We start from the raw sequence: 27,848 nt of genomic DNA, 5'->3' as shown, positions 1-27,848 counted from the left end.
TCATTAAACTACACTGAAGTAACAAATGTGTCTCAGGTAATTTCTCACCTCTTAATTCAAAAAGACACCCCAGAGATTACAGATTGACCTTTCATATACAGCAGTTCATGAGTGACACTAAACACATATGGTCTTCAAAACGTCAACAGTGCAACCAGTCTGGTTATTGAAATTACACCATTTTCCCATCTCCAAAATTAAAATGATCTAAACATTAACCTGCTAAAACGTTCATGCAGATTACATTTTCATGAATACAATCACCAATCCATAAGAGAAGTTTGAATGATCTTACGTTTTGAGTCCTGCATTGTCCAGAACCAACTCTTCCAGTCGACTGGAGCGAGACACCACCCGAAGGATCTGCTCACACACATCTGCAGACTAAAAATACACATATGACACACAACTTTGACTCTACTAGTAGGAACCTTTGAAAAACAAAAAATAATGTTGCAAATTAAAGGGCACATAGTGGATTAAGGTTTTTTCCCCCCTTCATTGTATCCTCTTGCTACTTTGTGCATATAGAAGGTCTGCAGGGTTACAGAAAAGGACACAACCTGGCTTTCCTTTCACTACTTCTCAACATCTCTATGAGTTACAAAATGAGTGTGGAGGGCGGATGGTTCAGCAACTGCAACGAAAGAGCAAGTAGCTGCCCTCTAATCCACCGGCTGGGCCAATAAGCTGGTTAACCACAGCAGAGTGGGCTTTTTAGGCGATTAAAGAGAACAAACAAGCATTGGATGTGTAGCTGCAATTAAACTGGCTGAGACTTCAAAAGTTTTACTTTTCTCAACTCGTGATAGAAGCAATGCTTCCAACATGATGCAATGTTCCCACTTCTCAGTTTAGTATGCAGAATCAATAAACAACAATGCTGCTGATGCCAACGCACATGTGCGGGTTTACACTTAAATCTCTGCAGCTGTTCCAGGTCTCACTGCTTTATTCAAGCACTTTTTATCACTTTGTTGTATCAAAAACATTAATATAACTGAATACTGGAACTTACTGTGATATTTATTACACATTTTTATCTGAGACGGCAAAAATGTCAGACTGAAACATTCAAGGTCATGGGACAAACCCGGACACGTAACGATTCCCTCAAGTGATCTCATGCAAACCGTGTCCAGAAGGCTGTTTATGCTAATCAAAACTGTACTGTAGAGTATAAAAAAAAGATGCAAACAAGAGGATTCTCTGTTTCCCATCCATAGAGCATTCATGCATGACACAGCGTGAGCAAAAATAAATACTTTGCAGACTTCAGGGGAAGAAAGTTGTCTCGCTCCTGTGGTATCAAAACCACAGGAGTACACAGCCAAGGGAGCAAAAGGACTCAAATTTAGACAAAATTAAAAATTCAACAGCCAAATGCCCATGCTCTACCTAGATGTTCACTGACCCAGTTCAGAGTTTGCTGCATGACTCTCAGAAACGAACGGTACCTTTTAACACACGGCCCGCGTTTTACAGTTGGTCTCTAATTATCTGCACTGACTCATAAAAAAAAACAGTTTACAATATGATAACAGAACGCTACTGAACATTGTGTCGTTATTATTCTTGGTGAATGACATGACTGCCACAAGGGCCATTTCTGTTCGCCTGCAGCCTCCGTGTGACCACAACAGCGGAGGCATTGTCCAAACCTTATCCGACGTAAGGAGAGGAGAAAGAAGGGAGTAACAGAGAGTGATAATGGAAAGAGAGAGACAATGACAGGAAAACAGGACAACAGAAAAACGGACTGTTGTTTGCACAGCCACTGACAAACTGGACGAGGTAGGAGAGGGATGGAGGGCAGCAAGGGATGAGACATAACAGCAATAAAGACGATAGGAGAACAGTGAAGGGTGAAACAGAGTAAAACTGGGAATAAAGGAGCCATCATAGCAGTGGGACACAAAAGCAGAAAACACAAAGCAGTCTGTGTTTTACACAGTAACCTCGAGAGCACTACTGGGGGCAGCACAGTTATGCTGAATGTGGATTGCAGCGTTTATGACTCATTATAGAAACAGCTGCGTCATGCTCTTCTGTTTCTGACCCACTCGGATGGAACACCACATGTTTTTGCACACGTAAGCACACGCACATGCTGAGTGATCATGAGGTAATCAGAAGGCTATTGCTTTTATTGCTGTAGTCCTATCATTTTCTCCTTTTCCACTTCATTTTTGGTCCGGCATCTTGCTGAGACCACAAGAGAAACAGCCTGATTGAACTGAGGATGAACAGCATATTTTGGGGCTGCGATGGCCTCCTGTGTGTGTGTGTGTGTGTGTGTGTGACTGTGAATGTCTGAGTAAAGTCCTCTTGTGCTGAAATTTGCTCTGTTTGATAGAATTTGTGAGAGACATTTTCAGGGGTTGAGGGATGTGGATTTAGTGTTGCACATCTGCTCATGAGCCACATTTTCTTTCATCTTCATGCTCCAAGCTGTGCTCCTTTTTAAACTTTTAATGTTACATAAAATGTTCAGTAGCACAGATGCTATATTTCATCTTTTCAGGCTGTGTGGCCATCAATTTTCACTTTTATGCACCTACTGACTTAATTCCCATCTTTTAAATGTTGAAGTTTGTCTTCAAATCTAATTTATATTTCCTGATACCTTCCTCTTTTTAATAAGTCATCTGGCATTTCTCGCTTTCACTCTTTCCACAGACCTTGGTGTTCCTGTTTCACTGCTCTGTCATCTTTTCTATTGATCAACACGCTTAATGTATAGTAATAAATAGGCCTTTTGCTTCTAATTTAAAGCAGATAATGGATACACATCTCAAGTGCAAATGTGCTCGCGAGGGCATTTGTGCTTATATTTAGTCACGGCATGGTGAAGGACACAGTTTTTAAATGTTGATACAAAAAGAATCGGCTGTGACGGAGGTGTGAGGTAATTGTTTGGACTGTGGAAGCGGCATGCGGTAATTGCTGTGACTTAGCAAAGCCTGGAGATGCAGAGTTGTTAATGGAGTGCTGCAGGGGGGCAACAGCCGGGGACATTGAGCCCCTTTGTCTCACTTGGATTAGGAGTCTTATCACACAAGAACATTGGACTGATCCGCCGTCCAATGACTGGAGGGCGAGATTGTGGACGCAAAGCAGCAAATATTCAGCAAAGGCAGAAAGATTCAGCTATAACTACAGTCTGCAAAATTAGGAAGAAAAGATGCCTGCACCACAGTACATTCGGATAAAGAGCAGAAATGTGCAGAGTAAATATGCACTAAAGATGGAGACAGGGATGTTATGATATTGACGAGATTAAACAAGTGAAATATTTGTGTTTTGACCATCATGGAACCAAATCCATTGGTGAACTAAGTTATAAATGCTGACTTTCAAGTGTCCTATACCCTGCACAATTTCCAAAGTTGCATAAGATCCCTACATCTCACACTGTTAGAGTAACAGCTGCTTAATCTTGGGAATTACATCAAAAGGTGTATGTGTGGACTGTATAATGATGACATTCCCGAAATAGCAGGCTTGTAGAGTTGTGTAATAGCATCAGAATGTGGTGACAGTAAACAATCTGTAATAAGCAAAACAAGAACAATAACCATGATTCAGTAGTAACTTGAATGAGAAAACTGTGGTTCTGGTCACAGTTAGGATCACTTCATGTTGCCTAATCAATGGCTAGCCAGTAGAAAAACACACAACACAAAGCACACAGACTGGTTAAGGTCCTGATGATTAAAATTCTCCTCACAATATGTGTGTGGAAATGATCTTAACTTTGGTGTTAAACACTAGCCCCTTTTACACTGGCGGATATCCCGCGTCTAACATCGGATCTACCGCGTCGCCTGTACTCTTTAAACTGTTGAGTTCTACAGTTGAGTTTCTTCGATTACATAGAGAATCTCTGATAACGATCGTTAAAGTCTATTATTCATCAAAATGTTCTCAAGTTTTAATAATGTGTTGAACTGTTGTTCATGCATCCAAAAGTTAAAATATTATTTTGAAGAAATATTTGCTTACTTTTAGGAATTATTGTAATTTCAACTAACGACAATAAACGTTTGGCGGTGATGTTCTTTTCTATCCTTTTCACCCACAAACTAAAGAAAAGAATCTCAACAACAAATAAGTAAGTAATTTTTGTTTATGCGATACCAGTTGTTGAATGAGCTTCATTTGCACACTAATGGCGCTTTTACACTAGTATTGTACCTACTCAGTACGACTCGACTCCCCCCGGTTTTTGCACTTTTCCACTAAGGGTCTAGGCGGGTGGAGGCAGGTGGCGGCGTGCCGAGTTGATACTTTTGCTGTATCTATTCTGCCGAGGTTCTAAGCGTGCTGAGTCGGCCCTGGATCTGACGTCATCACACTACACGCCACCGATTGGTCGGGGGGTGGGGCCGTCAGACGTTTGAGTCCGGGGGCAGGAATCAGCGAAAGAGCGACTCGCAGCTTCTTCATTTTATTCGACAGGCAATGGCAGCAAAAGTCTGTTTGGTGATCCAACTCTGAGGTGCAGATGTTCATAAACCTGGTGGCTGAGGAGAGAATTAAAAAGGGATCTAGACGGGCGATAAGGAACGACCAGATCTACCAGGCGCTCGGTCACTTCTCAGCTGCTCGCAGCTACCAACGGACTTTTCAGCAGCGCCGAGACAAACAAAATTTAAAAAAAAGCGTCGCCGCTTGAAGCTTCTTTCACTAATTTTTTAACTTGATGTCGAGCACAAGTCACAGACCCAGCAGCACATATATATCATCTCCTCCAGGTTCTACATCTTTAGTGTTTTTGTCTTCTCCGTTTAGATAACACAATCAAATACGTCACGGCAGCTTCGCTCCAATCCCGCCTACTTCTCATCTGGGTGTCTAAAAACAAACAAGGGCAAGGTGAGTTGAGGCGAGGCGAGTCGCGCTGAGTAGGTACTAGTATAAAAGCGCCATAAGAGGACTGGTCGCCCAACGCTGCCTGAAAAATTGCTAATAACAAACAGCAGAAAGGCATTCACAAAGGTTTTACATCAGAACCCAAGTTAGAGAGGACTGTTTATTTATTCTAAACTTATCTCTGTAACTGGTACACATTTTACCATTAAAACACAGCTCGACTCAGCAACGCCATCTATCAAGCTGTGATTTGTCCTTTTCTGCTCTGAAAGTATTGTAGACAGTCAAGTCGGAACTGCTCTGCAGAGACAAACAATGTGATGTTACCCTTTCTAAATGACCTACAGGTGATTTTTAAATATTTCAGAATGACCTCACATTGGACAACATACATTATGCTCATGGGGACAACAAACCTTCTGTTTTCAATATTTGAATTTGAAAAGGTACCAACCAGCTTGTAATCCTTTGTGGAAAGCTTGGTGAACCACTGGTTGAACTCCAGGACCGCTATTATAGCTACCAGATCCCTGAGGACACGTGGAGGAGAAAAAAGGTCAGAGCTGCCATCCAACATTTTTTCAGTAGTACTATCATAAAGAAGGTGATTTCATCATATTTACACAAAAAAAGAAAAAAAGAAATCAAGAAGCGCCTACAATACCCTTCTCTATTTACTCATGTGAACTTTCTTTCTGTGTGGCTTGAATTATAACATGTTGGTTGTAGGCTCAAGTCATATTTGAAAAAAATAAATAAAAACGCTAACACTCACCTGTTCTCCAGATGGCTGAAGTCCTGCAAGTTTAGTTCCCTGGTATCTTGAGTCAAATAAATAGTGTCCACATCCTGAAAAGAAGGGAAAAAAATAATCTACATATGGTGTTGTTGTGTTGCTGTTCATGAAATTTTTGCTGTTTCATGCATCTCACAAACGGCACTGAGGGGAAATCTGTGAAATGTCACGAACAATTATAAAAAGTACTTACCCACTGCACCTCTTCTCGATACGGCAAACCCAACCAGTCACAGACACATTTGTACATCTGAGAAAACCCACCTAGTGTACACACAGGGACAATCATTAAGAAAAGGAGGGGGAAAATTAACTTACAAATACCTATAAGAGGTGGAATATGTTGACATAATGAGAAATTAAAGGGGACCTATTATGGCATCTAATACCTATTTTAAACAGGCCTTGAATGTCTTAAAAACAAGCTTTAGATTTTTTTTTGCTAAATAAATTAGAAATTCAGCATCTGAGCCATGTCTTTATCTTCCCATTCTCTAACCTCATTATCTATGAGGGATTCTGAGTGGGCGGGGCTATGATAATGAGGCTCTGTGCTAATTGGCGGCCTGAATGACACGATACACTGCTACGAAAAAATGGCGGAAGCTCCGGCCGGCGGAGTTAGTTTTGGGTGTGGTTTCACGCATCGGAGGCCAACCTATGTAAATCGCTCCCGTTGTTACGTAACAACGGCAGCAGAATCTGGACGGCTCGTAGATCCACATCACACTGGATGGATCATCCGGGCGGCTGTACAGACACTGCAGAATTTGGTTGCTTTCCTCCTTCTCTGAGTTGGCAGGCTGAGGGGAGACCACTTTATACATGTTAAAGCAAGAGAAAACCTGTTTTTCATAATAGGTCCCCTTTAAAGAACTAGTAGTGGAGGTGGGTTCATGTCAAACAACACACATTTCTAGTATTAGGATGTAATCAGAGCAAAGTGTCAGGTATGTACCACAAGGCCCAGGTTCAGAAGGCTTGTTGTTCTCCCAGAGCGTCTGCAGGGAGGGCAGCCTGTCTGGAGGCTCCATGGAGAGCTTCTTCATCACTTTACTGAGAAGAAAAACACAAGTGAGAGCATGTAGCCACCCTATTTCTATTGTAAATTGTAACCAATAAAAAAAATCTATATAAAACGAATGCCTTTAAAAAGGAAGTAGAAACAAGAAACACTGAGCTACTTTTACAAAACCTTACTTTTCACATTTTCATTGAGCAATACCCAAGTAAGCAACAAGAAAACTTCTGTGTGCTCTCTGGGTGGGACAGTTTCATTTACTAATATATAAAAAGTTTTATATATATATATATATATATATATATATATATATATATATATATATATATATATATATATATATATATAAATTAAGACCCTCAACATTAAGTCAGCTACAGAAAGTGAGTACACTTTAGCTACACCTCAGATTTTCCGGTTAGCCATGAGACGTGCCAGCTGCAGAAGGCAGACTCTGCAGTGGTGCTGTGTTTGAGATGGAGACGGGTCAGAGCAGAGAACTGGTGGGCAACTTCATAGAAGGGTCTAGCAACAATCACCTGCTCTTAAATGTCGCCAGGATAAAAAGGAGATGGTGGTGGACTTCAGGAGGATCCTGAAGACCCTGACCAAGCTCGCCAACGTCATGGACAAGGAGTTCTCAAACAATAGAGGTATTAAAGATGACTATACTCATTCATGAGGCAGGAAAAAAAAAAGTACTTGACACTTGACAGAATCTTTAGATGTTTAAATAAGTGATTGACAGCTCATCACTGGACAGCACAATCACCACCCACATCAGTCTGTAACCGTCTAATGGCACAAATTCATGGAAAACAAACGTACCTAGGTGGTATACCGGGACATATCCTCTGCACACAGTTTCCTATGTGAGCCACCACCTCGTTCACCTCTTCTGTGGAGGGCAGCTTCAGAGAGAATGAACCCCGCTCGTACTCGATGCATAACTGAGAGGAGACATTTATAAAAAGTGATACTATGTCAGTGGATCCACCTACACCTGTATACCAAACACAAGAGCACTCTTAACTAGTGTATTTTTATTGCCTGCACTTATTTAGCCACAGTTAAATAGAGTACAGTTGGAAATTGCAACCAGGAAGGAGATTCAATGTGAAAGTATGTCCGAATGCCTTCATATTTTCTTGTGCAATTCCCTTCATATTCCACCTTTTCTGCTCCCACAAGGGCTGATAAAACATTTTCAGACCCTTTAAAACATTATTTATGTCACGATTCACATTCATCTTAGACCAAAATCAAGATGCATAATATACAATATCAACATTGAATAAAATAAAAACGTTTAGGAATGTTTTGTTTTAATACATAAAAAAAAAAAAAGAAACTATTGAAAATGTTTTTTGAAACAAGTATTGTGTCATTTACATAGTGGTGCAGTGTCCTGCCTATAAAAACTTCCTACCACATCAATGAACCTGGAAAATAAAGAACCAACATGAAAATGAAAAGTCGGGAAATAGGGCTTACGATTAATGCATTTGCAGTAATATCGCAACATCATAAAACGCGATTTTGAAATCGCAACGTGAGCATCACTACGACGGAGTATTAGGGCCAAACTAAGACAAAAAAAATTGGAAATTACGAGAATAAAGTCATAAAATTCAGAGAATAAAGTCGTAATGTTGCGAGAATAAAGTCGTAATATTACGAGAATAAAGTCGTAATTTGTGAGAACTCTAACGGGAAGAGCAGTCTTCTCCCTGTGTTAAAATGAGGAATATTGAGCGTCTTGTGAAGTTATATTTTGGTATCGGTTTCACAAATAAGGAGATACTTAATCTTTTGGCACATCAGCATTGAATTATTATCAGTATAAAGACTTAAAAATGATTGTGCAAACGACTGTGTCCATTTTGTAGAAGGAACCACACAGACTTGGAAGAAATAGGGTCTTTTGTGGAAGAGGAAAATCTTTATGATCATCCTCATTGTTTCCTGAGAAACAACAAAAGCTCTTTGAAGCAGCTGCAGCTGATGTAACCACCGATAGCCTTGCAGTCGACCACTACTATACTATACCAGCTCCTCTTCCACAAAAGACGTATGTGCTCTTCCTGTTAGAATTCTCATAAATTACGACTTTATTCTCGTAATATTACGACTTTATTCTAATAATATTACGACTTTATTCTCGTAATAATACGACTTTATTATCGCAACATTATGACTTTATTCTCGGAATTTTACGATTTTATTATCATATTATTATGACTTTATTCTGATAATTTCCAGTTCAAAAAGTAAGATATTGGTTATTTATGTTCTTTGAAAAGAGGTGCTGAAATGAGTAACACCAACAGATCTGTTTTAAATTTCTGTGAGAATTTTGGTGAGTTTAACTGTCCCACTTTGAAATGAAGCAGGAGTGATCTCTGCTAACACTGAAGTGAGTTTCTGAATCACCATAAGACTAAAGATTAGCAATTAAATTATTTTCCAAAAATAGTACAGCCTAATCATGAGGTGCATTTCGGCAAAAGAATGTTGTCAGATATCCTGAATCACAGTGTAGTGCAAACAAAAGCATCCATCAGCTATTACACCTGATGGGCAACTGTGTTTTCCTGAATTCCTGAAAAAGAATTAGTCACAGGTGGAGACCAGTCACATTTTAGGACCGTATGCACCAGTGACAGCACAGAGCCAGACAGCAGCAAAGCTCAGCGCTCATTCGAGGGTATGAGTTGCAGGTCAAACAATAAGGGTTTTTTCTTGGATCAATACTGATTTTTAGAAATCAAGGCCGTTGATGGCTGAATTACAACTGTTTATTTTTTGGGCAATAAGGTACAACAGTTAAAAACTAAACGTTGCAGAAATGTGCTTAATTTAAACATTGATTAAATGAAACATGCCATCTGTCTGAATAGCATTTAGCAACATTTATCAAGTATTTCAAAACAAAAATGTGGTAATTTACCAAAAACACATTGTTTTGCTGTGTACACAGCTTTATTTTTTTCTCTTTTTGGTCTAAACAAAACATAAATTACGTAAATGACCACTTGCCAATTTCACTGTCTATGCATGCACACATACATTGTGGATTAAGTACCAGGAGTCCACTGGTACTACCTGAATGGGAATGTCACATGTTTGACAACGAAAGCACCTGCCTATTCATCAGCTATATTCTCTGCCGCTGGCGATTATTAAAGAAAATAGCATGTAATCATCCCAATTAATCAACCAACCAATGAGTCAGTCTCTCGTCTGAAGCAAAGTGTAGTGCCTCACACGAGAGACTACATCTTAAGGTCTATAAACATCATCTTGAAGTCTTTTGTTTTATAAAGAACACAGAAAGAATCAAGATGGCCAGAAACATAGCAGCATATGTTAAACTTAAAAAGGTCTGAAAACATTTAATTTTGTAAGGCATCTGCCCAGTAAATCGAGCAAATTATAATGCTAGACGTGTTCCTCATTTGTGTGTTAAGCAAAGCTTTAATAACATTAACCAAGCATAACCATTTCAGCCTTCACCAGAATCATGCAAATACTGACATAATGTGACAAATGCTCCCTACACAGGCTAAAATTAACATAATCCAAGCTGGTACGTGGGAGACCTTCAGTCAGGATATTAAGAAGACAGGCATCATTCAAGAAGACAAGGGTTCAGCTGCAGGAACACACTGGTGCGTGAAGGATCACATGGTGCATGGAGATTCTGCTGACTGGCAGCTCACCAACTTGGTGCGTCTTGTACCGATTAGTTTTTAAGGATTATAGCTGCATTCAACATACTTTCCTCATGATAACGCCCATCTGTCATCCTGAAAACAAATAAATAGCTCACATAGTCCTTTCGGTAGACATTTTTTTAACACTAAATTAATTACTGAATTTAGGACAGATGTCCATTTTCCTGTATCAATTCTATGGTTATAATTAAATCTGGCTCAAAGACTGCAGTCTGTGCTGTTAACAGGAAAGTGAATGAGTATTAAAATCTCTCTTTATATATATATATATATATATATATATATATATATATATATATATATATATATATATATATATATATAGACCCATTTCTTTATTATTTAGTGTTTTATATCCAGTTCTGTACCTGTGTTGGCTTGTTGCAAGCAATTCCCTGGATCTCCAGGTAATTAAAGGAGTGTTCCACCTAAAAAGAAATGAGAACAGCAAATGCATTAAAAGTTGTACCATCACACAAAGCAATAACTATGGAAGAGGAAAAGGAAATACGTATTAAATATTTTCTGTTTTACTGTTTATTACAGAATGCCATGTCTCTGATAGAGAGTGAAACACAGATGATGTCTAATATAGTCAGTGTTTGTGGAAACAATGTACAATTATTCCAAAATGAACATAAATGGTTTCTGCAATGTCTTGTTTCTCTCTCAGGGTCATCACACGTATTTGGTTTCTGAATGGCTGCAGTAGACGTTAATTCACAACTACTCAGAACTTTCAATCTCAATCTACTTGTCAATATTTAACTTCAAATAAATTCAGGTAAAATAAACATCACACACCACACTATGCGGGGAACCTTGCATGCGTCTTCTTTCCTCATTTACAGCTTGCTTTGTGAATTGTTTAAAGTCAGCATGTGTCTTTTGCCACGTTTATATACAATATGAGTATAGTGAAAAAGTATTTTGCTTAAAAGCTGTTCAAATCCTCAGTATATAACAAAATGATGCTTCTTGCTTAAATCTCTATTTCAAGAGGTTGTTATTGGACAAACGAATTGGCTCATCTTGGCATACCTAAAAAAGAAAACATTTCATGCAGGATAGGAATCATGTGCATATAAATGCCTTGTATATAATGAGCTCAGTTTTCCTGAGCTTCTTGCTCTTTCAGTAACAGCGGAGTGCCTGAGGGCAGGCCAGGCAGCGAGGCCAGACAACTCCAGGTGGGCCTTGTGCTCCTGAGACTTGGCTCAGAGATGCGGAGGGAGAGGATTAAATCTGTCTACCGCCTGACTACAGTATGCAGTGTGAGTGTGTATTTATTTCAACAATACTTGTCTACAATACACACAAAGAGAATCTACAAATGACCACTCAAAAGTTTAATAATGATACTTTTTAAAATTGGAAATGTGTCCTTGAGACTGTAAAATGAAAGAAGAAATAACAACTTGGTTGATAAAATGTTCAGGTTAAACAAAGAAACAGCCACATTTAAGGACAAGGTAATACAAGGCACCAGATAATCAGCAAAACGATTACTAACTATCAGATGTATATTCTCAGTAAAAGTGTCAGATATCTGGAGCTGGTGCATTTGTAGTACAAGTAAGTCTGGTCACAGAAACACTGGATGCTACACAGAAATCTGCACAGAGCTAATGCACTGTACAGGCTCTGGCAGGATTTAAAAACAATTTGTCATTTTGAGAAGACAATAGGCTGCTTAACTGCTCATTACTTGCTCTATGTCTCATTACACACTGTATGACGGGAGGTGGAGTAAGCATACATCACTGGTACAATACTGATGTAAACATAGTGAACCTGTCTATTTAGGAACAGCCTCACATCTAACAACATAATAATTATAATAATGATAAATAAAAATAAATAATCATAATAATAATGAATAAAAAGTTGGCATTTAGTTAGGTGTTTTACTATGATGTAAAGGTCCTGGGGTGTGGATTTTGGGTTTGGACCTTTTTAAAATATTATTTTTCTGTTTGATCTTGAATGTGATTTTCCCTTCTGTATGGGTTCTTGTTCTACATCTTCTCTTCATCCTCTTCTGTGACTGCAAACACCTGCATCTCATTGGTCTATATGCGTTTCAGAAGCCATTTCTCAGTATATGCCCTTGTCTGTACTTGTGCTCTTGTGGACTTGAGCACAGATGAGTCCGTCAAAATCTTCTCATTTCAAATTTGTGGTTAAGTTATCAAGGTAGAGCCTATTTAAAAATGAACTTTTCAGCTTTTTTTCTTTTTGGGACCACAGAACTTTATTTATAACATGGCTGAAAACGTAAAAAAGCTATTTAAAAAAAAAACAAGCTACGCTGACTACGATGCCATCACTGCTTTTCCAACTGCAAAGAGACGCATCTTTCTGTCCTCCTACGCATGTTCTCCTAAGTTGTACTTGCACAAGTATGAACTACCAAGTACACAAATCCAGAAGTGGCATGGTTTTATATGTAGTATATGTCTATATATTATTATACATTTTGGTGCCTAGCCTTGCTACATATGTATTTATGAGAGTTTTATTTATTCACTTTTAATCAACATAGGATAAATTCTATAGCTGGGATGTCAGTGCCCAAGCTTGTATCAGCCCATGTCTCTGCCAAGAGTACTAAGAAACAAGCTGTACCTGTGTTGTTGGTGAATGAGTGGCTCATGTTTATCAGCAGATCTGCATGTCGGAGACTGTGTAATTTGTGCTGCTGGACTGATTTGATCATTACTGAAATGAGGTGACTGCACCTGTGGTTGTACACTGGTAGTTTTGTAAATTTGCCTGTGGAAGATAACACCCCCCCATAGGTGCCGTTTTTGATTTGAGACAACAAGCGTACCTCCATAACTTTGTATATCCCTACCATAATGTGCTACATTTGGGTACAAATTAGTTGATGCAAGTGCAAATTCAGTATAATGTTGGGTATATTGTGTAGTACACGTGGAACGTTTGTCTAACCAGTGTTCCTCAATTATGGTTCTAAGGGGCCACAGCCCTACATGTCTTCAGTGTCTCACAAAATGAAACGCTAACCTATTGGCTGTCGTCAAGACTGTTAATGAACCAGTAATTTGAATCAGGTGTGATGAAGCAGGTAAACGTCTAAAACATGCAGGGCAGTGGCTCCTTAGGACCTAAAATGAGGAACACTTGTCGACACTAATACTTCCATCAGAATTTTATGCTGATTCTCGGCTATAATGTACTTTATTTGCTACTTATTTAAATAATTAGCAAATACAATGTAAAAGTCAAATGGTTTAATTTCATTTCTGCCATGCAATTTATCTCCAACATTGTGACCAGCTTTACACACTGGTGTAAAGCTGGGCTCACACCAGTGACCAAGGTGCCATGTTGGGAGGTGTATGGAGATACCAAATGCCGTTTGCTGATCGTTAATCATTTGTTCACTGTCCCATCTGTCACTTGAACTGCTCATCCTCATCTCTTTTGGCTTTTTTCCCCAGTGAAATAACTATATTGTGTGGAATAATTATACATATAAAACATACATTATGATTGACAATTAAGAATCGTATGTACTGTAGCTACTGTTTCATTCTCTCCCGTCAAGAATGGACGATTAAAGCAGGTTTGTAATACATTATATGTCTGATTTTCAAAAGACATCCTCTTACTTGTTACAGATTTGTCAGAAATTTAAGGTATACAATAACAAGCTGAATTTAAATGAAAAAAAAAAAAAAAAGAAACAGACAAGAGGCCCCAGGGGAGTTAAGAATGTTTTTGTGCTTGAGAAAGTGTATGTTCATGCTTCACAGCACACACTAACAGACAGACAGGCCCTGCAGCTCCTCAAGAGGAGCCCAACCATCAATTGGGGAAACATACAGACAGGATAGCCAACTGAGAGCGGGATAAAAGCGCTGCAGGGGGAATCAGCTGTACACAGCACTGTGTTTAACTGAGAATTCCCACATACAACACAATCAAGCCTTGGGCTTCTTTCAGAGATTAAAACTGTATAATACTATTGAAATGACTTTCATATGCATGTAACACCATATCAAACCACACTGGCTAAAATACATTTGAAAAACATGAGAGATCAGGTTTTCATGACACAATGAAAAAGGCAAGTCAAACCTGCCTCCTCCCACAATTTGGTCCGCTATGATGCATTTGGCCTTAAATGAGTCAATGATGTTCCCTATGTGACAATTATTAATAATAATAACCATCATAATCATCATAATAAAACCATGGATAAAATCAGCATTAAGTAAAAAATGAAGGGCGGTGTAGTTGGACTTGTGAGAGTGAGTACCCAATCTTAAACAAGTGAGTCTTGAGTCTGGATTTGGAGATGGGGAGAGAGTCAATATTTCAGATATCAGGTGGTAAGGAGTTCCAGAGTTTGGGAGCAGAGCGGTAATCAGACTAACCAACTGGTCTGCCTTCAGAGAAGTGCATCTTCCCAAGATGTCACAATATGCAGAACTTTGACTGCTTATCTGTACTGTTGATAAATAATAAAGTACAATGTGAACTGTATTGAATTTGTGACCAAAATAGTTGAAACATGGCCCTGTAGACGTTGAAGGGCAACGCACAAGGTTATAGATTCAGATTTAGATTTATGCTTGAGTGTTTGAAAAACTAAATTAGTTTTTCTCACCATGTTTGTTAGAGGACTGCAGTTGCTGATTATTAATTTTGCTTTGACAGAAATAATATTTTCATTACAGTGTGTTTAACTGAGCATGCATAATCATTTCTGTTTTGCGCTTTGACTGTAATGATTAAGACTTTCATAAAGCGGAGAGCTGCTTCTTGTCCGTCAGTTACAGGGAGGAGTGTTGACTGAGAAAAAACAAGCCACTTAAAGCAAGATCTTTAGATCTGGGATGGTCATTGTTCAAGCTGTGGGCTGACTGTGAGCAAATGATTGAACAATGATGATTATATTCAATTGCAAAGAGTCCCCACTTATCTAAAAACCATATACTGCTTCCTCCGAGATTAGAAATCATCAGGTTCAAAGGCCCTGGTTGTCCCTGCTGACTTCTGGCACAGTGGAGAGTGGGGGAGGAAAATAGACAGAAGGGGAAAGGGGGCGAAGGACAGACAAAGATGTAGAAATCTGAACTCCTGAGAAAGAAGTGGATGAAAATGAGAAAGCTGCAGGAATGGTGTTAAGGAAAGCAGAAGGTGATCTGTGGTTGGAATCTGGCCGAGTGAAGAAAGACAAAGGTTTATTAAAACTTTTCGAACAGAAGGAAGACTGAGACCTTTAAAACTCTAGTAGTAGTAAAAGAAACAGACTAAAACACACAGTAAAGTTGATGGAAAAAAGGGGATTTATTCTTCACCAAATAGGTGCGCAGCTGCCCCAGTTAAAAGATGTGGGTGCAATTAATTAATAGAAGCAGTTACTGAATCTGGTTAAAAACACAAGAATTACACTGCATCATATTATTGTTTGTTCCAGCCTGTCTACTTCCGGTAAAACTGTCAAGTCTTTTAAGGAAAGCAAACAACTGAACAGGAGTTATCTTGGCAAGATGAATATGGGGGCGATATGGGGTTCAGTGTCTTACCCTGGAGATTTGGTTTAAGGATTTATTTGGGGACATTCCCATTGGAGGGGAACCAACTCCACCCACACTACCCTGAAAGATCAAGCTGACTCATCAAACTAAATAATATAAAATCGATCAGATGTTCTAAAATACTAAGAAACTATTCATGTTTTTGTCAATGGAATAGTTGCCATCCCCAACCATTTAAAATTTTTTTTTTAAATAAGTGAAAAGTCTATATAAATCAGTCCAGAGCTGACTGGCAATGCTCCAACCAGCAACCACAAAAGATCTGCATGATCTCTGATCATGTCACGCATTGACTACTTTAGGAAGGCAGACGCAGGAAGGCGGATAAAAAGCGTCTGCTATATGCCACTAGTAGTATGATCACCAACATATAAGAGGAACTCTCCGGTGACAAAATAAAAGTTCTTGTTTTTCCCACTGACAGGTTCAGGCTAGTTTGTGACTTGGCACAGATGTTTTGTTCCCCATACTTGTGATTTCTATAGAGAATACTTGCTGAAGGCTTTAGGTTGTGGACAGCCTTCTATTTAGCTTCTGCTTTTACAGAGGTAAATAGTCAAGTGGCTGATTTTTATATTTACCTTTGGTGACATACAGTACCAATCTGAACTTGTAAGTGACAAAAACAATGTCACCAACTTTCAAGATATGTGGCTAAAGAGAAAAGTACACAGCTCAGAACTCCAGCAATGCTTGTAGTGAAATAAATACCTTCACCAACTAGTTTTACAAAGTGGTACTTATGGTAAATTAAAACATTTTCAATTTAGGCAATAAACTTTAGCAAATTCGAACAACTAATGCTCCTGAGGTTTCCTATGCATTAGAAAGCATAAGCTAGCAGGCCCGACCCAGACACCTGAGATACAAAGAGTGGCATTAGTCTGATATCAGTGTAAATTGTGGCATAAGACAAGGGAAGCTCTGCTGTTAGAAGTTTCAGATAAAATCTAAAATGTTTTATTTAGTGGAGATATTTATGTTATAACGTCAATGATGCTGGAAGCAATTGCATATTTCATTGCAAATTACAGGGCAAATACCTGCCTTTTGTAAGTTAATACAATATTTAGGATTATGCTATAATATCCAGCCATCCATCCATATTAGGTCGATTTTCGGTGTGAGTGTGTATGGTTGCTTATATATGTGACCCTGTGATGGTCTGGTGACTTTCGCCTGAAATGAGCTTAAACGGGTATAGAAAATGGATAGATGGAATCTATGGAATTGCCAATAAATACATCCAATGGCTTAAAATTAATGCTACCTGTGTCAAAATTAGATGCAAATGGTGACAAAAGACATCGGCTGACCCACAGAAATGTTGTCAGCCGTCCAACTTAAAAACAGGTGTCAGCAGCTATGTTGTTTTAAGTCAGAACTTTTCCTGATGCAACATTACTATGCTATGAGACGAACAGTGAAAAAAGGAAGATTCCTCTGCCATTCAAGCAGACTTAAAGAAAAAAAACAAAGTTCTTACCTTGGTGGGAATGCGTGCCGTTAAGAGGTAGGCGCGGTGAGATGCAAGGGCCTGAGAGGGAACAGAGGAAATAATGAGTGTGACGGGGTAAATATATACTGTATACTCTAAATATACACTCTGGGCGGAGAACATGGAAATGACAGAGAAGAGAGCACTATGCTGCTGACTCTGAGATGTAAACTGGTGTGAATCTGAAAGACTTCTACCAGGAAGAAAAGACACGAATAACTACGGAGAAAATATTTCTGTTTAAAAAAAATACCCAAATGAAAGGATGATTTAAAGAAGTTTTAAAAGATATCAAATCTTTATCAGATCTTAATCATCAGAACACATCAGCATGAACATAACATGAATAAAGATCAGTTTTTTCTTGATTTCTGGATTATGTTGCTTCTACCTGAAAATACTGGCCACCTTAAGGTGCAGTAAGTCAAAGCAAATGGCCACGACGCGTTTACTTCTTTTAAAGCTTTGAAAATGCTAGTACAAAAGCAAGAGATACAGCTAAAATGCACAACTCCACCAGCCATATCCAGACAGGCAACTTGCATGGCTGTTTTACTGAAACATTTGAATTACAATATGACATAAACGTCACAAAAAAGTAAAGAAATTTGTGTTTGGTAGATTATTTCTTTGTTGTAACAATGCTTCTTGGTAATAAATCGTATATTTTTGGAAAGTCTATTTATTTCCAATTTTTGTCCTAAATTTAGTTACAGAGATCATCTGTTTGACCTTGTTAGCACTGAGAAGTGCAGGGGAGACCAGGGCATGTAGACATACTTTTTATTATTTCCTACATTGTCAGAGTACTGTACAACCCACTGGTGTCAATGCCACACTAAATGAGCGAAACAAGGCTAATTTACATACGTTTTATTTATCACATCTACACATTTCATTTCAGCATAGAGCTGTAGACAATTAAACACTGATTTTACAGTGTGACGTAACTTGCTGCACACTTGAATACTTGGTAATACTAAGCCTGATTTGTATTTATAAAGAAGTCTAAATGAAAAGAGATGAATACAAATCAAAATCCTTATCTTGGTAATTACCATATCTTTGGAGTTACAATTCTAGCAAACACACTTCTTTGCTTTGGGTCTAGGCAAAATGGCCCATTACTGTATGTGGGTTTCCATTTGTTATCCTTTTTCTTCAAATCCATCTGGATAAAACCCAGGCAGCTTGAACTGTAACATTCCTAACCCCTTTCCTTGATCCTTTCAGCCACTACATCTCAATTGCAGTCTGTACTGCCTATCATATTAGCGCTATTTGCCTCATTATTGTCCTTTTTTGCCAAATGAAAAATCAATAATGGAATGAATTAAGAACTGAATCGCTAAGCAGAATTGAAAATGGAATTGGAATCTAATCTTGGGTAAAAATATTATCAATTCCCATCCCTAACCATAATAATCCAAAGATTGACCTTTAAGCCATCAGTTATTAAACTCCCACCTTTGTAAACACACTTATAAGGGATTCAAGTAATACGAGTCTGTAACAACAGTCAACAAACCATTACTTGAACTGGACAAATCAATAAACCAATTGATGTCTGTAATAGCTGAGGAGTGAGGTGTGCCACATGGGGTAATGCCCTACAATCTTAGATCAACTCCTGGATGTATTTTTTGCTGATGACAACAAGTGAAAAAGTAAAAACAGAGAAAAGGTTTGCAAGCAGAAGAGAAGAAAATAAAAGAGAGTAATGGGAAGAAGGAAATGAGGTAGTATGAGGTAGACCACATCATATTAACAATTCTCAGATAAACAGTAACTGGCTTGAAGGGCAATGGAGAAAAAATAGCAGGAAAGAAAGATACAAAGAGGATGAAAAGCATAACAGGATTAAGGAAAGTCTAGAAACTAGAAGCTCAGTCTTTTTTTAGAATTTCTGAAAAAAGAAACAGAGGGATGAAAGACGGGGCCAAAAGGATGACTGTGCTTCCCAACCCTCTGTAGCTCAGCTCCACAGGCAGCATTTATGTTTTGATGTGATGGAGACAGACAGGCAGGCCTGTGAGGCCGAAGATAGCCTCTTCTAAAGAGCACGAATCACTGCTGTTTGACTCAACTCTGGCTCTATCATTTCTCTCCATCTCATTTCTGCAATGCAACTCTCACTTACATACAGTACTACTGTGTGTGGATGCAGTTTTAGAGGCAATGATGTGATAATGCACAATTGGGCAAAATATGGGCAAAATACTTTTGCAATATGGGCAAAGGTATTTGGCCAAATCTGCTAGATACTGAATTCTGCTGTTTCAATCAGACCTGTTGCCATATGAGTATAAAATAAAGCACATGACCTTGTGCTTTCCATTTGCGATACAAAATAAGTAATTCTGAAGAGCTCAGTGACTACTGTGACATGATGCCATCTTTGCAGTAAGACAATTTGAAGTGTTACGGTACAACAGCAACTCAGCCATGAAGTAGATGACCATATAAATACACAAAGCATTCACAAAGGGTCAATACAAAGCATACGTTGTGTAAAAGTGGTCAATGGAGTGCAAATTCAATAGCCAAAGAGTTCTGAACTTCCACATGCATTAATGTAAGCACAAAAACCATGCAGCGAGACTTTCATGGAATAGGTTCGCATGGCTGAGCAGCTGCATGCATAGCCCAGTTCTGAGCATCATATCGAGTGGTGTAAAGCACAGCAACACTATACCGTGAAGCATTGTAAATATATTATATGGAATAATTATTTACACTTCTCTGTTTGACAGTAAGGTGGGATGGTCTGGGTTTGGCAGATGCCAGGAAAACATGACTTGCCTGACTGCATTCTGTCAACTGTGATGCTTGACAGAGCCGGGTTTATGGTATGAAGATGTATTTCAGGATTTAGGTTAGCCCCTCATCTCCACTGAAGGAAAATCTAAAGGCCTCTGTGCTGCTTCTAACTTGGTGGCAACAGTTTGGGGTTTCCAAAATTAATGTGCCCCAGTGCCCAAAGCAAGGACTACAAAGTCATGGTTTGATGAGTTCAGTGTGGAGGACCTTGGACCGGCCTGCTCTAATCCTGTACCCCAACAACATCACACACCTGTGGGATGAACTGCAATGGAGACTGCGAGCCAGCCCTTCTCTCCAATATAAGTGGCTGACCTCATCAATGCTTTACACAATGAATTGGCACAAATTCCCACGGAAACACTCCAAAATATTGTGGAAAGCTCCCCAAGAAGAGTTGAAACTGTTATAGTTGCAAAAAGGGGGACCATTATTTAAATATTTGTATTTGAATACAATAAAATTGCAGTCACTGTTGTGTTCTCTTCCAAATAAGTTTGGGTTAGCCGGGAGGGGAACTAACACACCTAGGCATTTAGCCAGTTAAACAATTACAAAATATTATTTTTCTTTCATATTTCATGTTGGTTTAGAGTTAAGGTGGAGATGCAATTAGAGAGTTGCTAAACCTATAAATATGAAAAACAATGGGAACACTGGTCAGAAAAAAACTAATATAAATGTATGAAAGAATATTAAACAAATAAAGACTGTGGAGATAAGCAGACAATTCGAATAAAGAGCAAAGTTTTGGTAATTTTAGCCTGGACAGTATAGCAGAATTATTATTTGGGTGTTGAAACTGATGACATGTAATTGAAATGTCTAGTTTAGAGCCAAACACTTGTATCCCCTTTTTAAGTTTTTATTGAGCTGTATCATGTAGCAATGGCAGTTTGTTTAATGTGGAAAGGAAAAATAGTTGGTAAAAAAATTATTAATTAATTGACAATAGACCGATAGCAAATGTAACAGCTAAAAGAAAAATAAAAGTTAATTTTAAAAATACAGAAATATAAATTCTATATTTCAAATGTAAAAACATATTTAGAACTAAGTTCAACTAAAAATTTAAATAATTAAAACTATCCAGTCATTAATGCAATTTTACACATTCTTTTCACGTAAAGCATAGCTCATGATATAAATGATTAAATCTGCAAATTAAACCCAATAAATACAGTTTAAGTATTCAGAATTCCCTCAGAACCTAGTTATCATATTAATTTATCAATAAAGTATGTACAATAACCAGATATTTATGCTTCTGCCAATAATTGTATACAGTAAATTTAAAGTTACCATAACTTCTTGGCTTTTCGTTTGATTTTTAATTCTCCCTTCATTTCTGTCCCTCTCCACCATTCTCCCCATCTGCCCCTTTAAGTGAACAAAAGGCATTACAACCTGCAACACCCCACGCCTCCACCCCCTCTGCCCGCCCCTTTACAGATTCCATTCTACCTCTCGTCGACTTTGCTAGCAGTCTTAAGTGGATTTAAGCGCTGAGCCTTCCCATCACTCAGTGATTTCACAGTGACCAGCATCTTGCCCCCAAGCTCCACTCAGCCAACCAGATGGCAGCGTCACTGGAGCATATCTATGAGACCAAAGAGAGCATCTGCCATTACTCTTCCCCTCACTGTAACACACACACACACACACACACACACACACACACACACACACACACACACACACACACACACACACACACACACACACACACACACACACACACACACACACACACACACACACACACACACACACACACACACACACACACACACACACACACACACACACACACACACACACACACACACACACACACACACACACGACAGATCAGTGGCTCACACGCGAGATAGTTGCCACAAGCTCTAAAGCTCCTTGTGTATATTTGGCTTGCAACACAGGTCATGCACAATCTCACATGCATGCACACACACACACACAGGCACGACAGCACAGACACACACAGCACTGTAGGACACTTTATAAGCCGAAACCATCTTGCATTCAAATTTGTACACAATTTTAATAAAATGTCTGCAAATAAATAAATCGATATATACATATGCAAATTGTATCTGTTTACTATTCATTCACAGTATCGTAATTGTCAGGTTCTACTTTTTCTTTTTTTTTTTCCATCAAACTGTCAACAATTCACATGTGCCAACTCAGACAGTTTGTGTTGCCATAGAAACAACTGGCCCAGACTCTACACAAAAATTTGTGAATGCACACTACATCAGTGTGATCGACATGAAAGTAACGCACAGCAGTGCCAAGCTTTTGCTTGAGCATGTCAATGAGTTTTCACCCCTTTCAAAAACATTCTCACTGGACCGGAGTCAGACTGAATCCCTCCAGGAACTGAAGCAGCACAGAGCAGCGTTTCATCTGCACTCATTCAGCTGAGGCAGCACTCGACCACAGGAAATCTACCCCCACCAAAACTGCTCTCAGGGTGCCATCATGCTCTATTTTATCCATCCATCACACTGTTCCACATGTATTCCTTCAGTATGGTTGTGTTTGGGTGAGAGCAATATCTTTAAAAAAAAAGAAAAAAAGAAGAAGAAATCACTTTGTATTGTTTCTTATACTTGACAGGGTTGGAACGGAATATCGGGTGATATGGTTCGCTGGGTCATTTTTACATTTTCAAGTTAAGTATTTTGATGTTGTGTCTCTATTGTATCCCCCTCATCCACACACACAAACACACACAAAAAAATTGTTGCATATGCAGGGACAAAATGCCAGAGGAACAACCTGTGACAAAGCTGAACAAAAAAGGCAAGATTCTCTATTCAACAGCTGATCTTTGTTCCGAGCCTTATATGGTCATGAAGTGAGTAGTAACCAAACGTAAAAGAAAAAAAAGGGTCACTTTATATTTTCAGCAATATAGTCTGTAGATTTTTGTCAGTTTGACTTGAAAGAACTATTATCAAAAGCTTTGACAGCAACCAAAAGCATATACATAATTGTTTCTGCTTGTTGCAGCAGTAAGATGATACAGTGTAAAGCATACAGGGACCATATTACCGATTCTCTCACTCCACTGCTGACGGGCTCTTTATTGCATAACTCCTGTCAGCATTGTCCTTCACATGCTTGTGAGTCTAAAATTAATGAATCATGAAGTGCTCTACGCAATATCAAACTGTCAACACAGGACTGCAGCAGTGTTTGATTTCAGGGCTTTGCAGAAAAAAAAGGGAAAGGGAGAGACATGACAGAGAAAGCAACTCTTGAGACCAGCAGACCGATGCCCACAGACTCAGAAGGAGGCAATGAATGAATATGTTTGATTAATTCTTTGTGATGCTGTGCAATTAAGGAGCAAAGACTAAAATCAGGATAGCACAGGTCTTTAATGAACGGAAGGGCTCAAAAGCTGTTTTATCTTGCGTTATTATATAAATGCTGCTGTAGTTACCCTTTCTTTTAGTTCACTGAAATCAGTGAGCTCTCTGTGGACAAAATAAAGTGAATTTCTTATTACATGTTTCCTTGATTTTCTATGCTGCCTCAATTATTCTTTCATAATATTGAAAAAAAAACCTTGTGCATTTTTATCTTTACACAGTAGTCAACAATCGAAGTGGATCAAAAACATACTTATGTAAGAATTTCGAAAGATATCAGTCCTTCTTTAAGGACAAGTTTGATCAAATGTTTTGATCCATTGCAAATGATGACTGCTATATCTAGCTCAATATTCTCAGACTTCCCCTAATCAAATCGCCACTTAATCGTGGTGGAAGGTTTTTTTTCTTTAGTCCAAATATTCCAAGGACCTATGCTGTCAGGGCAATTGCCCCTAGGGTCTTCCAAGGCAAACTGGTCCTGAGGAATGAGCCAGACTGGATCTACTGTTATGGACTATTCAGTCCCTGGGCAAATAGGGCGAGATTTTGGTCTGCAATGCCAATAGTAACTTGAATTTGTTCTGGGTGGGAGTTGGACTGGGCTGGGCTGCCCTACGTCACCGATTCTGTTGACAACTTTTACGTATATAATTTCTTCCTACAGCCAAAGGGTGGCAGGGATCCTACCCTTCCTACGGTGACGAACTGTGAGTAGTGACCGAAAGAACAAGATTGGAGATACAAGCAGCTAAAATGAGTTTCCCCAATCTAGGTGGCTGTAGTCTCCGTTAGAGATAGGGTGAGATGTTTAGTCATCTGTGAGCGACTCTGAGTAGTGTCACTCCCCCCCCCCCCGGTGAGAATGATCCCTGGATGTCTCCCTTGGGAGGTGGTTTGGGTACGTTCAACTGGGAAGAAGCCCCGAGGCTGACCCAGGACAAACTGGGGAGACTACATTTCTTGGCTGGCCATCACCTCAATATTCCTTAGGAGGAGCTGGAAGAGGTGGCTGGTGAGGTCTGGGCCTCTCTGCTTAGCCTGTTGCCTCAATAATGAAAAGGCAGAAGTTAATGGTTGGCTGGGATGGGTTATCTCTTTTTTATTTAGAAACAGCCTGCAATGGACTTGCAAGCTTTGTAGAGTGTATTCTCACCTCCCACCCAAAGACAGCAGGAATAATCTCCAGCAGACACCCCCAACCGTGAATAGGAAGATGGATGGATGGATGGATGGATGGATGGATGGATGGATGGATGGATGGATGGATGGATGGATGGATGGATGGATGGATGGATGGATGGATGGATGGATGGATGGATGGATTTGTCTCTTTGTGTTGTGAAAGAAATGCACATTTCAGGCATGGACCTCTCTTGGCCATGGGTGAGAAAACTCTTTCCTCTCTTTTGTGTATAAGATAAAATCATTTAACTAATATCAAGGTCAGGCTGGTGTTTGTGACCAAAAACTTTGAAGAGATTATTTTGGCATCTCTACAACCATCTTGACTTAATCATACCATCACAACACTGAAAAATCCATCACTTGGTAAATGAGGAATGATCACCTTTTTTTTCTTGTGCTTTATTATTGTTATTATTCAGAAGCGCAATCTCACTTATCTGTAATTGCAAACAACAGTTATCAAGGAATCATACAAGGGAACTTGAAATTGCCTCAATTTTGCAATAACACTCTTCACTTATATCTTATCAGTTATGGTGCAATGAAGTTTAAGTGATGAAGATGACTCTTTAGCCAGGTAAAACCACAGTGCAATGTGCTCTGCATACCAGAGGTCTACATGAGTCTAAGGTCGATATTACAATTGCTTGGATTGGGTCAGGTACTGTCTACTTTTACTGGCACTGGCACTTTTACTGGCAGTCTTGGGTCAAAACCCAAGACTGCCCAAGACTCAGAGTGTATCAGCAATAGGGCTGATGGCTGGTCATCAACTGATAGTCGATAAGTCATTGACTATTGAAATGATTAGTCGACTAATCAGATTAGGAATCTCTTAATTATCAAATGGCTCTTATTTAGCTCTAAGCTTTTTTGCATGAGCTTGTTTAAATGATGTGCTAGTTAAAAAATAAAAGACAAGAAAGACGGACATATTAAACAAAAATACATTTTTAAAGCAGCACAATGTAACTTTTCCACCTTAATATAATATTTCCAGAGTCATTGTGATGGTACATCAACTTACAACAGGTTTAATGACACCTCTGTCATGGTCTGAGGGGGTCTGTATCACCTTCACTGGCACTATGTAACTTGGAGGTGGATGGTAGGAACCCTGCCACAATACTGGTAAAGCACTACCGCTTTTGTCCAAAGGAGCCGCCAAACTCAACAAAAGCTGAAAGTTACATTGTGCTGCTTTAATGAAGTTTGCTGCCAGTCGCTGAGGTGTTGCATCCGCAGACAGTGTAAACCCAGCACTGTACTCTATTGTGCATGTGCAACTCTCAGCAGACAAAGGAAGGGGAAGAGATGCCTCACTCTGTAGAAGAACACGCGCGATGATAATAGTGCCATAACGCTTTTGCGCATATGCAATTCTCAGTAGAGATGGGAAGGAGGATGATGCCTCACTCAGTTGAAATTTTCGTTTTGCTTACAATGGTCAGCAATTAAAATCGTAGATGACTATTTTTGCTATTGATTTTTGTAAACAATGTGGACTAATCGTTGCATCCCTAATAAGCAATATTGTTTGTGATGTCATTCATTGCCACCATAGGAGAAAGTATTTAAGATCATTATCAAAAATGGCATTTCATTAAATATCAGTTCATTCATTTTCTCTAGCTGTTTAATTTTTTTTCAGAATGACAGCGGTCTACTGCATCTCTCATCTGCCAGAGGCCGGGATACTTCGGTTTCAAATAAATTTAGCACATATTTCAAAATATTTTACACGATTTCCCCATCACCTGCACAAGTTTTTTTAAATTTTTCTAATTTTGACAAACTCTGTGCATTGTGGCTACAATTCTGTGCCTGACTTGTACAAAGTATATTATAGTTTCTAACAAAGGCAGACTAAAATGATCAAATGTATTTTCCCAATGCTATGACACATCCTGTTACCCGTTCTGTTTTTAAATATATCTGCAAGGAGTTAGGCAAACCAGAAATACAGAAATATTTACTTTTAACTTCCAATGGAAAATTAATATCTATATTAAAGAAATGCTAATGCATTTCTAGATTGAAATGTCTGAAATGTTTACAACTTAACCAAACTTACAAAGTGTGAATACAGAGAAGGAGACTAGGTGAAAATCAGCAGGTCTGATTCTGAGACCAACCTGCATCCAAATTCCTCACAATAATAAAAGTTCACTAACTGCTGGAAACTCAGGCAGAGACAATTCTCCCCTGTGAAGACAAGCTTCTGACAGTGCAGCTGAGGTCTTCAGACTCTGGTCAAATAAGAAAAAATAACACAGCATTTTAAAAATATATACTAATGCATCTGCAATCCCACTTGAGTATTTTTTTTTAAAGGAAAAGCAACAAAAACATGTCCTTACTATTAAACAAACAATGTAGCATTTATGTAACCTAAGTATAAAAATCCTCTATTTACAATAAAAACAAGTATAAAACAAATCAAATGAATTAGAAAAATAAATATATTTTCTTTTGAAGGAAAAGGATGCTCGGATTGCCAAGACAGATCGGGACAATTCCACTTTTTCAGATTTCAGATGAAATCTTCCTCTGCAGTGTAAATCCTTTTCATAAGCTGTGCCAGCAGCTGCTGAAAAAGAGACATCAATTTTCTTTTATCGCTGCCTGCTCATTATTATGTGCTTTGGTGCTGGAGAGACGAGCTGGGAGAGGAACAAAGGCGGCTGACAGTGGTACTTCCTGAACCGATTTCATTGGCTGGTCTCATCAGACCACAGCTGCACTGAGCTGAGGCATCAATAAATGTGGTGTCTGATCGCATTACATTTCGTGCTTTATTTCAATTTAGTTTTTGTGTTAAAAGCTACTGCTGTTGGTTCCGTTTCTAGTTGGAATATAAACTGTCAGCAATGGTGCACAATATGCTGAATTATGAATGAGAGACAATCAGCGTCCTCCCTGGGAGAATATTGAAGGTAATAAAAATCCCATGT

General features: G+C 38.8%; 1 protein-coding gene across 2 annotated transcripts in view; it reads right to left on the bottom strand.

The window, feature by feature from the left end:
• Window positions 1–27,848, bottom strand: part of LOC133427074 (F-actin-uncapping protein LRRC16A-like) — a 64,100-nt gene that overhangs the window by 21,583 nt on the left and 14,669 nt on the right. For both annotated transcript variants that reach the window (XM_061716436.1, XM_061716437.1), the window contains exons 3-10: window positions 17,489–17,539; window positions 10,798–10,857; window positions 7,521–7,642; window positions 6,630–6,727; window positions 5,865–5,935; window positions 5,651–5,724; window positions 5,330–5,405; window positions 296–384 (exon numbers count right to left, since the gene is read on the bottom strand). In XM_061716436.1, coding sequence (XP_061572420.1) covers window positions 296–384; window positions 5,330–5,405; window positions 5,651–5,724; window positions 5,865–5,935; window positions 6,630–6,727; window positions 7,521–7,642; window positions 10,798–10,857; window positions 17,489–17,539 — 641 coding nt within the window. The remainder of the gene's footprint in view (window positions 1–295; window positions 385–5,329; window positions 5,406–5,650; window positions 5,725–5,864; window positions 5,936–6,629; window positions 6,728–7,520; window positions 7,643–10,797; window positions 10,858–17,488; window positions 17,540–27,848) is intronic.

This window comes from Cololabis saira, chromosome 3 (genome assembly GCF_033807715.1).
Source record: "Cololabis saira isolate AMF1-May2022 chromosome 3, fColSai1.1, whole genome shotgun sequence".
In the NCBI taxonomy this organism is placed as follows: domain Eukaryota; kingdom Metazoa; phylum Chordata; class Actinopteri; order Beloniformes; family Belonidae; genus Cololabis; species Cololabis saira.
The sequence above is the reverse complement of the archived record's forward strand: the minus strand, read 5'-3'. Positions and strand labels throughout refer to the sequence as shown.